The sequence below is a fragment of the Leptopilina heterotoma genome, unplaced genomic scaffold, assembly GCF_015476425.1.
Source record: "Leptopilina heterotoma isolate Lh14 unplaced genomic scaffold, ASM1547642v1 Lhet_571, whole genome shotgun sequence".
Lineage (NCBI taxonomy): Eukaryota > Metazoa > Arthropoda > Insecta > Hymenoptera > Figitidae > Leptopilina > Leptopilina heterotoma.
This window is the reverse complement of record NW_025111129.1, coordinates 175,750-188,846: the sequence shown is the minus strand read 5'-3', so window position 1 is coordinate 188,846 and position 13,097 is coordinate 175,750. Positions and strand designations below refer to the sequence as shown.

At 34.3% G+C, this 13,097-nt stretch overlaps 1 protein-coding gene across 1 annotated transcript in view; it reads right to left on the bottom strand.

Annotated features, from left to right (window-relative positions):
- The window catches only part of LOC122508810, a 170,525-nt gene that overhangs the window by 44,558 nt on the left and 112,870 nt on the right, over positions 1–13,097 (bottom strand). The window contains exons 2-3 of the mRNA XM_043622369.1: positions 4,468–4,745; positions 4,255–4,385 (exon numbers count right to left, since the gene is read on the bottom strand). Of these exons, the coding sequence (XP_043478304.1) occupies positions 4,255–4,385; positions 4,468–4,745 (409 nt within the window). The remainder of the gene's footprint in view (positions 1–4,254; positions 4,386–4,467; positions 4,746–13,097) is intronic.

Sequence of the window (13,097 nt, the reverse complement as noted above, 5' to 3'; positions counted from 1 at the left end):
TCAATTTTTTGCACTAAAAATTTAAAAATTATGTGATATAATGTAAGGAAAATAAATAAATTAAATTTAAATATAAAAATAGAAAGAAGTATAAAAGATAAAACCTTCAAAGTTTTTAATATACTCGCCTAACCCCCATATCTCTAAAAAATTCTTGGGATTTTCCATAATTTACTCTAATAGAAAAAAAGTATAAATATTACTTAATATAAATAAATTGACAGCATTAAACACTTACGTATTAGGTGTAGAAACATACAAAGAAACAAACCTTTTTCTTTTCCTTTCCCGGTAAGAAGCGTAGAATTGAAAAGAATTCAAAAGTTATATTCTTCTTAATTGGCGAATTTACCTCGGAGCTCTATTCCACGGGAACCACCAAAATTTCAAAAGAATCTATTATTCTGAATTGACTTCACAAAAATATGAAACGCGCATTCAAAAGAATCAGAATCTACAGCAAATCAGTAGAAATTTCTATTCCACTGAATTGACTCATTACCACTCAAGACTCCACTAGAAAGTGAGGTTAGGTTTTAAAACTTGACGTTATACATTGAACACATGAAAATTCCTTTCACGTTGCGTTTTTTAACCATATTTTCACTAGTTTTAATATTTAATTTTAATAGTTTAGCACTGAAACTACCCACATAGCACAATAGTATGAGGTAAGGTTATGTTGAGTACTAATCGTAAGGCTCATAAGGTTACACGATATTGCTGTGGTAGACCTAACGTGAACTAAAAACTTCCGCCATGGAGGTAAGGTTATATGTTAGGGTGTGGTAAGTATATATGATAAGGCTATGGTAACCTTACACGTTAAGATTGAGATAACCTTACACGTTAAGGTTGAGGTAACGTTACACGTTAAGGTTGAGGTAACGTTACACGTTAAGGTTGAGTTAAGTTTATATGTCAAGGTTGAGGTAAGGTAATTATTAAGTTGTAAGGTTGAGGTAAGGATAAGGTAAGGTTGTGATAAGTTTACCAGTTATGGAAAATATTGATAAAATAATTAATAATATAATAAATAAATATTAAATTAGAAAGTTAAGTTTGTTGCTCTTCTCTATTTTGGAAACCTGACATGAAGCAGAAAATTTTGAAAACAAATTTGGGGGGACTGGGATTCGAACCCGGGATCGACGCGCATAAACCAATCATTCTAACTAACTGAGCTAAGTGCAGAACTGTCAGAAGGAAAATCAATTTTGCCTTTAAGGTGAAGCAAGAATATGATTAACTCCTTAAAGGCAAAATTGATTTTCCTTCTGACAGTTCTGCACTTAGCTCAGTTAGTTAGAATGATTGGTTTATGCGCGTCGATCCCGGGTTCGAATCCCAGTCCCCCCAAATTTGTTTTCAAAATTTTCTGCTTCATGTCAGGTTTCCAAAATAGAGAAGAGCAACAAACTTAACTTTCTAATTTAATATTTATTTATTATATTATTAATTATTTTATCAATATTTTCCATAACTGGTAAACTTATCACAACCTTACCTTATCCTTACCTCAACCTTACAACTTAATAATTACCTTACCTCAACCTTGACATATAAACTTAACTCAACCTTAACGTGTAACGTTACCTCAACCTTAACGTGTGAGGTTACCTCAACCTTAACGTGTAAGGTTACATCAACCTTAACGTGTAAGGTTATCTCAACCTTAACGTGTAAGGTTAGCATAGCCTTATCATATATACTTACCACACCCTAACAAGTAACCTTACCTCCATGGCGGAAGTTTTTAGTTCACCTTAGGTCTACCACAGCAATATCGTGTAACCTTATGAGCCTTACGATTAGTATTCAACATAACCTTACCTCATACTATTGTGCTATGTGGGTACAATGAAATTCACACGACGCGAAACATAACTGTCACTGCGTTTTATTTTAAGACAATAACTAGAGGAGCTCCTACAGACAATTGTAAAGATTAGGCTTTTCAAAATTGTTTGTCAAAAGTTGTATTCTCTAAAATTCGAAGCATTCTCCTACCATTTTCTTATACAATTAATAGTTTACGACAGAGACGAAGAAATTTAACCTGTTGCATGTGTTTTTAGTTTTTCTTTATTTTAAACTAGTTGAAATGAAACAACTTGTTTTAAGAATTATATTTTCGCACAGTTTTTAATAGTAATGGAATAAAATATTTTTGAATCTAGGAAAATGTTACAATACAGTTAAAATTATGTAACATATTATGTAATTTGTAATCATGTAAACATGTAAATTATATAATATGTAAATATAACATAATATAAAATATAACACAACCCCACAAAAAAGTAGCTTGAGTGAAAGACCACAGTACAATAACCCCATGTATTTTGGTGCGCTGAACACGAATCCGAATTCGGATTTGCTCCATCACGTCAGGATATTTTTTCTAGCCCCAAAAAACATGTCAGATTCTATTTAATAATTTAAGTAACATACAAATTTTTTCTAAAATTGATTAGATTCGTTTCAAACTTGTTTCTCGGCGATTTTGAGATCGCTGATTACGAATCTGCTGTCAGATTTTAAAAATGCAAAAAAGCGAATCGAATATGGGAGACAAATTTTTTAATTTTTTTTGATTTTCACTTCGCTTGGTATCTAGGGGTTTTCGTTGCTCAGGAGTTTTTTAGGTCCCTGATTACAATTAAGAATATCAGAATTCAAAATGCAGGATCCAATATGACAAGCAAGTTTTTAAAAAATCTCTCGAATTCTCACGAAACCTGTTACTCATTGTAAGAAAAACCTTTATTTACAGTGATTTGACTAATTTTTTTATATCTTCCGAAGAAATTAACGTTTCGTCAAAAAATTTGTAAAATTATAATTACTATTAAGGTACTACTACACTTTAGAAGGCTTTTAAAAGATCAAATTTAAAAAAAAAATTTTTTAGGTCTTTTATTATAAATATTTAAAAAACTTTTTTGCCTATATTAGTACATATTTTGAGAAAAAAAATAATGGTTTGTTTTTAATTTATATTTAATATCATAATCTGCAGACAGCATCGAGATCGAAACTCAAAAAAGTTAGTTGTCCAATTGCGGACAGTTTATCTCAAGATTGACAAATCAGAAACAAAAAATCCAAAGTGCTTTTTAAAAAGGAAGGTGTCTTGCATAGAAATTCACCACTATTAATGAAAAATGGACTAAAATAAAAAAATAGCAGATGCTTCAATAATTTTTGTCAAAATACACTATGTTTTTCAGTATTTTTCTAGTCTGCAAAAATGTTTTTTTTTAATTTTTTGACCATTTTCTGGTAAATTCTCACACAGGACATGCTAACAAACAAAACGAGTTATTATTTATTAAAATCGGTTTAGTAGATTTAGAGATAAACTGTCCGCAATTTAAGAAAACGTTATTTTGAGAAAAACGCGTTTAAACCTTATATACATATGTATCGTTAGAGGCCATCCATAAATTACCTAAAATTCTTTTGCAAATTTAAATCCCACCATTTTTTTATGTCAGACACTGTTACATACATTAGCACCAATGTTTCTACTGGTCGTAACAAAAAGCTGGACCCCACAATCCCCTTAAAGACTTACTTAATTTGTCAATGACTTTTTACATTAATTGAATATTTTTTGAAAAATTTACTTTTATTTTTTATTATTGGTTATGAATACTTTAGGAGGTGTTTTCTAAAGTCATAAAGAGTTAAAACATACAATAAAAAAAAATTTTAAATTCTAAAGTGTAGTAGTACCTTAAGTTGCTACAATAGAAATAGTAAAATCCGTTATTTCAAAACATGTTTAAACTTTAAATAAAGTTTTGTATTAAACATATATATTTGATTTTTAAAAATTATTTTTAGTTGCAAAGTACCTTTAAATTTTTTTAAATTTTTTCTCTCAACTTTCATCACTTGCATTTTCTAAAGAAATGTATGTAGCTAAAATCTTGTAAAACATCTCAATTCTACAAATAATACAATTAAAATGAGCCTATGGACGTTGAAAAACGTTAATTTCTTCGGAAGATATAAAAAAATGATCCAAATAACTAAAAATGGGGTTTTTCTTAATTATCTTATTGAAAAATAAAAATTTTGCTGTTAAAGTGTCATTTTTTTCAGAATTTTATACGTTTATTGAAAATAAAAAGGAACATTTTTTAGTTATTATATTTTCCAAGTGAAAAGATATTGAATAGTTAATATAATTATGAATTAAAAGTTTATAGTTCTTACTATAAATTTAAAATTTGAGAATCTTACATTAAATACTTTGCAACTAATCTGCCAGTAGTTCCCAAATCTTGAAAGAGCTTCCGATTTTCGGAGCAAACAGTTCTTTGGATGCAGCGCAACTTGGCGTCGTCGTTCAGAATGTCCCCTTGCTCTAGAGACTAAAGAATAACAAATTTAACAATAAGTAATAAAAAGAAAAGAAAAAATACATAACTTTTTATTTAAATAGATAATATTTACCATTGGAATCAATCCTTTAGATTCTATAAGATCTCGTTTTTGTCTTGAAACGTCCAATAAACTTTCTTTTCGTTTAACTGAAAGAAGTGTATTTTGAATGATAGCAAATAGAAGTAACATTCCAATAAAGCCGACAACTAAGAAATGTTTTGAAGTAGGACCCACTGATTGTTCAAAATTTTGATGGTATATTGGATATTGATAACTGGTAACCGCATCATAAATATAAGGATAGTTTTCGCTTCTAAATTCTTCTTCGATCGGTGATTTTATCACATCTACAATGATACCTACTTTTAGTTAAAGAACGAATTATACATTATGAAAAGCAGTTATATAAATTATAAACGTTTATGTAGAGACGCCTTATGTACCAAAGATCTGTAAAATGTTACATTCGTTAAAATTTTGCAAAATTAAGTTGCCTATTTTTAGAAGATTATGATACTTTATAATAATGATTTTTAATTAATTAATTCTTTATATCTTTTTATATGATGTATTCTCTAGAATTCTCATCTGAAGAGGCCCAACGTTGTCGGGCGAAAGCTAATGTATTTTAAAAAAGAGAAATAATGAAGTGGATTATATTTTAAAACAAAAACATCATATAGAGGAGAACGGGGTGAGGCAGCCAATTGCTTATTATCTCCGCATAATTTTTTCAAATCGTGCGCTATTGATATTGTAGACTGCTTATGGTAGTTTACTTTAGTTGCTAACAGATGAGCATTATTGCTGCAGTAGTTTAGCAATGACAGTATCATTTATGAAAACAGACTTTTTGGATGTAACTTTTCTAAGAGTTATTTTGGTGATTTTAGTTAATAGAGTTACACGAATGAAATTTTTGTATAGTGATTTTCAATGCAGAATTTAGTGCTGAAGACGATGGTGTTAATGGAATTGCGATATTTTTAATATTACGGGTTATGTAAATGTTTTCTAAAAAAGTACTCGTGGGGTTAGGCAGCCAACGCTCTATTTTTCGTCTTTTTGTGTTGATTCTATTGGTTCTTCTAAATGTTTTCTCTTTTTTTCCTACTCCAATACATTTTAAAGTTAACATTGAATTTTATAAACCATTTTTTAAGAATAACAAATTTATATTTCCTTAAAATGTTAAATTGAATTTAATTAATGTTTTTATTATAATATTATTCAAATGTAAATTTTTGAAGTTTACTAACAAAATAAAAGTAAGTTAAGTACAACTACCTTGTTATGTTTCAATAATTTTAACTTTAAGTTATGTTTTTTTAACTATTAAAATAGTTGGCCGCCTCACCCCACGTTTTTGCAAATATGCTAAAATGTGGTCCTTTGGGAAAAGAGTTGTAAAAATTTTTAAGTGCAACCTACGTCAAAATGTTTTATGGCGATTTTTTAGCCAAAAAGATAAGCTTTCTAACGCGATATTAAAATTGAAAAAACCTATTTAAATAACTGCCTCGAAAACCAAAATGTGCCATCTTGGCTGCCTCGCCCCGTTCTCCTCTAATAAATTTAAATAATCCAAAAAACATTTACATTTATTATAATGATTTTTAATATTCGTACAACACATTTTGTGGGAATTATTTTTTGGAATATAATGCATTTAACTTGTTAATGCATTTATCCATGTCAAATGGATAAATTTATCATATTTTAATTACAATTTTTTTGAAAAATCACACAAATAATGTAAGTAATTGTAAATGCATTCATTGATATTTGTTAAAAATAGTACCTATCATTTTTTTGTATACTTGATCAGCTCCAGGACACATTCTACTATATTTATCTTTTTGGTAAAAACCAATCACTTACTGTTACATCCCGATAGATTTTATACTTTGAAAATTTTCATAAATAATAATTATTTTGATTAATTCTATAAATAAATAATTTCAATCGACAATTAAAAATAACAATGTAAAATGTATAATTCTTAATTTAAAAAGATATAAGAAATACCTTTATTTATTATAGTTAAGGCATATAATATTACACATAGTAAAGAGTAAAAGAGTAAAATCTAGAAAATACCCTAAATCATATGGTAATAGACCAACAGTTTGTCAAATTTCATTTATTTACATTTTAACAAAATTTTATATTTCCTGTTCGTTATCAGCTATTTTACACATTAAATCAATCAGTCTTTTTGATTAAAATGCCAAATCGAGTCAATAAACGTGAAATCGAAAGATTCAAGAGAAAAACGTATTGGCAGAAACTCACCGCCAATGCGATTTCGGTCTCTTCCAATACTTTTTTTTACTGGGTAATTGAACATAAACATACAAACAAATTATATATAAAATACACATGAACATATATCCATATATTAATAAATATATTAATAAATCCATATATTAATAAATCGATCAACAAACTAATCAATAAATCGATTAAGGAACAAAAACTCGAGTAGGTTTCGATGCTTCCTCCAAGGTAAGTTTGGTCATATGACCAAGAGCTTCATAGTCTTTAAGAAATTTATCGTAGGTTTTTATTTTGTTCTTGATCTCGATCCAATTTTTTCTCTAATCGAAAAAATGATGCAAGTGAGGGGGATCGAGATTCTCCTAATGTTTCTACAGGTTCACGAAACGGATAGCGGACAGAGTATTTACCACTTGGGTAGCGAAATCCGTAGAGGTCGGCACCAATCAAGAGTTCAATGCGATCAGCCGAGTCAGGGTACGGGTCTGCTAGAGAAAGATTTTGGATGTGATTAAGATTGTAATTTATTGCAAATCTCTTCGCTACGTAATCAGAAATCTTTAATACAAATAAAGCTCTGGCGTTGTGTTCAGACTCTTCAGAATCATTTAATTTTAGGACGAAATTAACCAAATGTGAAATGCTTCCGATACTCGCGCCACCGATACCGGAAATGGTAGTAGACACACGCGAGCGAGGAATTCGCAGAAATTGTACAATAGACTCGGTTATAAATGAGGCTTCAGGGCCTTGATCAAGAAGTGCTCGTACACGAATTTGTCGGCCATTTTCGGCTTGTATCGTAACTCGAGCGGTAGCAAGTAAAATAGACGAAGACTGACAATAATCCGAAGCATTTAAATGATTTGTGACATTTGATGGCGAAGGTGATGAAAGTTCCGAGGTACCAACACCAGAAGTTGATGAGTAATTTAAATTGTTTGATTCATTTGCGTTATTTTTATTTTCACGGTGTAGCAAATAATGATGCTTTTTTCCACAGAACTTGCACACACCTTTGCTCGGACAGTTTGAAGACGAGTGATTTTTAGCTAAACAATTTTAGCAGCGAGAATTTTTAGTAATAAACGATTCTCTCTCGACTACCGACATTTCTTGAAACGACTTACATACGTAGATTTTGTGATCATTTTTACAAACAGGACACATTGGTTTTTTGTTCGTTTGATAAGCGTGAACGGTTGATGTTTTTGACTGTTTATTCTGTGTTTTGTTTGACTTTGACTCGACGACTTTAGAATTAAGAGGTATTGATTCGAGAGCGCGGATACGAAATTGTAAAAATGTTTCGAATTGTTCATACGTTGGCATATCAGACGAATCGCTAACATGTAACTCCCAGTCACGCCGAGATTGTTTATCAAGTTTTGATGCGAGCAATGACACGAGCCAATCATCCCACTGACTAACCGGACGACCAAGCGTAGTCATTGAGGTAAGAACGGACAATGCAGTGTCGCGCATAAATTTTAATGCGGTTAAAAAATCCGAAGTTATTTCTGGCAGATCGTGCAATTTTCGCATACAATCTTCAATAAGCGCGCGGCTATTATTATACCGACTCTTAAGTTTAGTCCAAGCTAAATTAAATGCTTCATTAGAAAGTGGTAAATCTTTAACAATTAATTGAGCTTCGCCAGTCAAACTTGTCATTAGATACTGAAGGCGTTTAATATCGTTAAGCGAATGATCATCGACGACAAGAGATTGGAATAATTCACGAAAAAATAAGCAATCAGTATAGTTACCAGAAAATGTAGGCAATGATAGTTGAGGCTTCTTTAATTTTGAAAATTGGGTAGAATGTTTAGCGGCAAGAGCAGGAATAGAAGGATCATCTTGTGGTAACTTGTCGAGCAGAAAGTCAAAGGCATTTTCATAACTCTCTTCCGTGGCGTAGAATTGTTTATCAGCAAAGTAGGGAGTATCGGCATCGTCGTCAGTGTACATGCTCTCAAGAATGACGTGTAATTAATGGCATTTGTCCCAATTTGAATTTAATATGTGTAATCATTCACGAATATAAGCAGTAGAAAATTTGTTCTATTTTTCAAGTGTGGAACAAGATTAATAATAGAATGTATAATAGTTTCTTGTTCAAGCAGTACTTTAATTAAATCTTTTCTGGACATTGTGATTAACTTAATAAGTTGATAAGGGGCCGTACACATAATACGTCACGCGATTTTGGACCATTTTTGACCCCTCCCTCCCCCTATGTCACACTTCGTCACAAATCTTGAACCCCCCCTCCCCCCTACGTCACGTCACACACGTAAATTTCACTGTAAATTTTATACATTGGACAATATATATTATATCTTACACTCTAAATTATTGAATCGCAGTTAAAAATACCTGATTTAAAAGCAAAAAGTCAGTCACTAATTCAAATAGTAATATTTTTTTTCTGAAAATTAGTTGAAAATAACTGATGTTTCAATACAATTGTTTTTGATTGATTCAATTAGTCACGTTTAACTACCTACATAGCACAAATTGTGTAAAGATTTAAATATCCCACTTCAATAAATGTTTAGCGCGAAACTTTCCTGAAAATTTAATTTTAATCTTTACACAATTTTAAAATAAACTTTGCAAGTAAATTTTTCGAATTATGCAAGCAAATCTTTAATATACAATATTTAGAAAAATTTCGGTGTTTTGTGAATAATTTTTCAGTTATTTTTAACTGATTCAGAAGCAAAAAGTCAGTCACTACTGATTGTCAGTTAAAACCATGATTTTTAACTGAATCAAATTAAGAGAATATATTATTTATCATCATATTATAAATAATATGCCAATAGATGTTAAACAGGTACATAATAGATATTAAATAGTTTAAAGCATTTTTAACTTGTTTTATTTAGAAAAAGTGACATTGTCACATATAATTTCTTATAATCTTTGAATTTAAAAGATTGTGACCTAACACATGAGTTCACCCCCCTCCCCCATGTCACACTTAGTCACAATTCTCTGACCCCCTCCCTCCCCCTAGACGCGTGACGTATTATGTGTACGGCCCCTAAAACATGAAATAAGAAGAATAAGGCGATTACAAAGGCCTATAAAGCAAAGGAAATTTTTAAATGTGTGGAAAATGATTCAAGATCAAGTACGAATATCCGCACAAAGCGAAATAGAGAGAAGTAGAAATGTGTCTTGTAGTGAAAGACTCATTCTGGGTGCAAGCGACTTATGTGTGTATGTGTGCTTGACACGAAGGGGAATCGACAGAGATATTAGAGAGAGAGGTGGAATAGTGTTCAATTCTGAGTGAATTGAATTGTGGTGAAATACTGTTGTGCGCGATAATTTGAATTTGTACGCAATTTACCGCCCGAGTGCGCTTTTGTAGTCACCGCGTCGTCGCACCGCATCTATGTAAATTCATTCGAAAAAAGAACTCTCGAGAGATTAGAACGTTTTTCTCACCGGATTGTCTGTGGAAAAAAGTGCATTGTGTGATTTTGAAGTGTCGACGGAACAAGATTCACCAAGGAAGCGGAATAATCATCAAGGAAAGTGCTCAGTGATCGATTCTTCTCGTGGCGTCTACCTGTTGCACGCCTCACGGTTCTTCTCAATTGTCGCCATCTTTTCACGTTCCCCTCCCTGCACGAGCAAACGAGCTCTCTCCTGTGTGCGCGCTGCCCTCGTTCACGATTCCCCTCTTTCCACCTCTTCGCAGTGCCGCGCACGGAGCAAGGATTCTCTCACCGTTTCAGCAGAGTCTACAATGAGAGAAGGTGCTCATCGGTGTTCATAGCTATAGGTATACTAAAGCATGCTGTGGTATATCTATAGCTATGAACATCGATGCGCACCTTCTCTCATTGTAGACTCTGCTTTCGCAGAACGCGCCGTCTTGAATCTCTCCCCAGTGTACCCCACTGTTGCAAGGCAAGTTACTGTGCGCGTTGCCACCGAGTGCCTTGACCACGCATCCCGGTCTCACGCACTCTTTCTCCCTCACTCTTACGGTGCAGTGTTTCTCGTGGTAGAAAAATCAATACTCGTTCTCACCTCACTGCTTGAATTCTGAACCATGTCAGATGACAAGCAAATTAGCAAGGATCCCACTCACAAACCGTAAAATCCCACCGAGGAAAATCCCGAAATGGAAAGTCTCGACAAGGAAACTCTCGACAAGGAAAAATCTTCCAAGACAAAACCATCAGGTGCCTCACCACTCAATCAACACGTGGAACCGAAGATTTTCCTGAAGGTCCCTTTAGGTCACAATTCGGTTAGCTCTTAACAAACGGAAGGCGAGGAAGATTCTAAGAGCGAACAGTATTCGAACGTATTCTACTCTCAGAACACCAGCCAAGGTCGAACTCAAAATCGCCACGCAGCAGACAAGGCTTAAGATCGTCGAGAAAAACTTCGAAGATTAACAAAGGGGACTTTTCGTCGACAGTACGGAGTTTTTGGAATTAAAAACTCAAATTCTCAAGAGGTACTACGAGGAATTTAATGCCATCCACGAGGAACTCATCACCAGTGGTTCGGCTAAATTTCTTAAACATCCGTTCATCCAGGAGGATGTATTTGGTCAATTCACGGAAATTTACACCAAGACAAGGGACGCAATGATGTACCACATGTGCATTCTACGCAAAAAGGAAACACCCACTCTCACCACCTCATCCTCAAACAAGGAAGTGCGATCATCCGCAAAGCTCCCCAAAATTCCTCTGCCAACTTTTTCGGGCGATTACTCAAACTGGCAAGGTTACAAGGATCTCTTCTCCTCATTGGTCATCAACGCTCCGGACATTTCCACTGTCGAAAAGATGCAATATTTGAAGACCAGTCTCACAGGGGAAGCGGCGCAACTCATTTCGCATCTCTCAGTCTCGGGTGACAGTTTCGAATTAGCTTGGAACATTGTCGTTGCTCGGTACGACAATAAAAGGTTACTCTTCACCAAGCACATGGAGCAACTGTTCGCAACATCTATTATCTCACTCAAATCGGCTCAAGGTTTAAATTCACTCCTGTCCTCAACTACGGAAGCGTTAAACGCACTCTCAAGTCTCGTTTTACCAGTTGATCAATGGGATCAAGTGCTGGTATATCACATCTCAAAAAGGCTCGACCCTTACACTCGAGAAGGGTGGGAGATCAAACTTGGCCCAAGATTGGACCCTCCCACTTACGCTCAACTCAAGGATTTCCTCACCGGTCAAGCTCATGCTCTTGAGAGTATTTCCACCCATTCTCAAGTAGTAAAATCAGGTACATCAACATCGGGCAGATCTCAAGGTAACACCTCATCTCACAAGGCATTCTCAGCAACTACTCAATCATCGGGACAACAAGGCATCATGTACATTCTGCGGAAATTCTCACTATGTGGTACGTTGTGAGAAATTCCGAGAGTTACTTCCCTCGGAAAGGTTACTGCAGGAACTGTGGCTTGAAAAATTGAGTTGGGACGACCCATTTTCGGAGAATCTATCCTCACGGTGGATCAAATTCAAGGAGGAGCTAGCTCAACTTCCCGAGATCATAATACCACGGTGGCTCAATATCACATCAACCTCAACCACGGAAATTCACGGATTCTCGGACGCATCACAACTCGCGATGGCAGCTGTTGTTTTTCTCAAATCCTCGGAACCTAATCAAGAATCAAAAGTTACATTTGTTTGTGCCAAAACCAAGGTCGCTCCTCTCAAACGTCTCACCATTCCAAGGTTGGAACTCTCAGCGGCCCAAATTTTGGCACGACTTGTGGCTTATGTTTAGCGGACTCTGGAATTATCTGAAGCTCCAGTGTTCCTTTGGACGGACTTATCGGTAGCGCTCACATGGATCAACAGCCATCCCTCAAGATGGAAGGAATATGTACGCAACAGGGTATCTTCAATCCATGACCTCGTCCCTTAAGGTCAGTGGAGATTCATTAGAGGAAAAGAAAATCCTGCTGATTGTACATCAAGGGGCCTGTCAATTCAACAACTCTCTCAGCATCATCTCTGGTGGAGCGGTCCACCATGGCTCAAGGACATCAAGGAAAACTGGCCATCCTCTATAACAAGGTCGGACTCATCAGCTCAAGTCGAAGAAAGGCCAGGGTTAACACTCACAGTTACAACAATTCATCCTCAACTATGGGATCTGATTTATCAATATTCAGATTTGCGTTCACTATTGCGGATCACCGCAATTTGTTCTCGATTCCTCGCAGCTCTCAAAAGGACTCCGAACTCTTCCCTGACCAACCCTCTCACACCAAAGGATCTAAATCATACAAGGACTTTTTGGATCAGGAATATTCAAGCTGCCTACTTTTCATCAGACATTAAGGATCTCAATCGAGGTACAAAATTCTCAAGGTCTCATCCGTTTTCTAAACTCAATCCATTCGTCGATCATCAAGG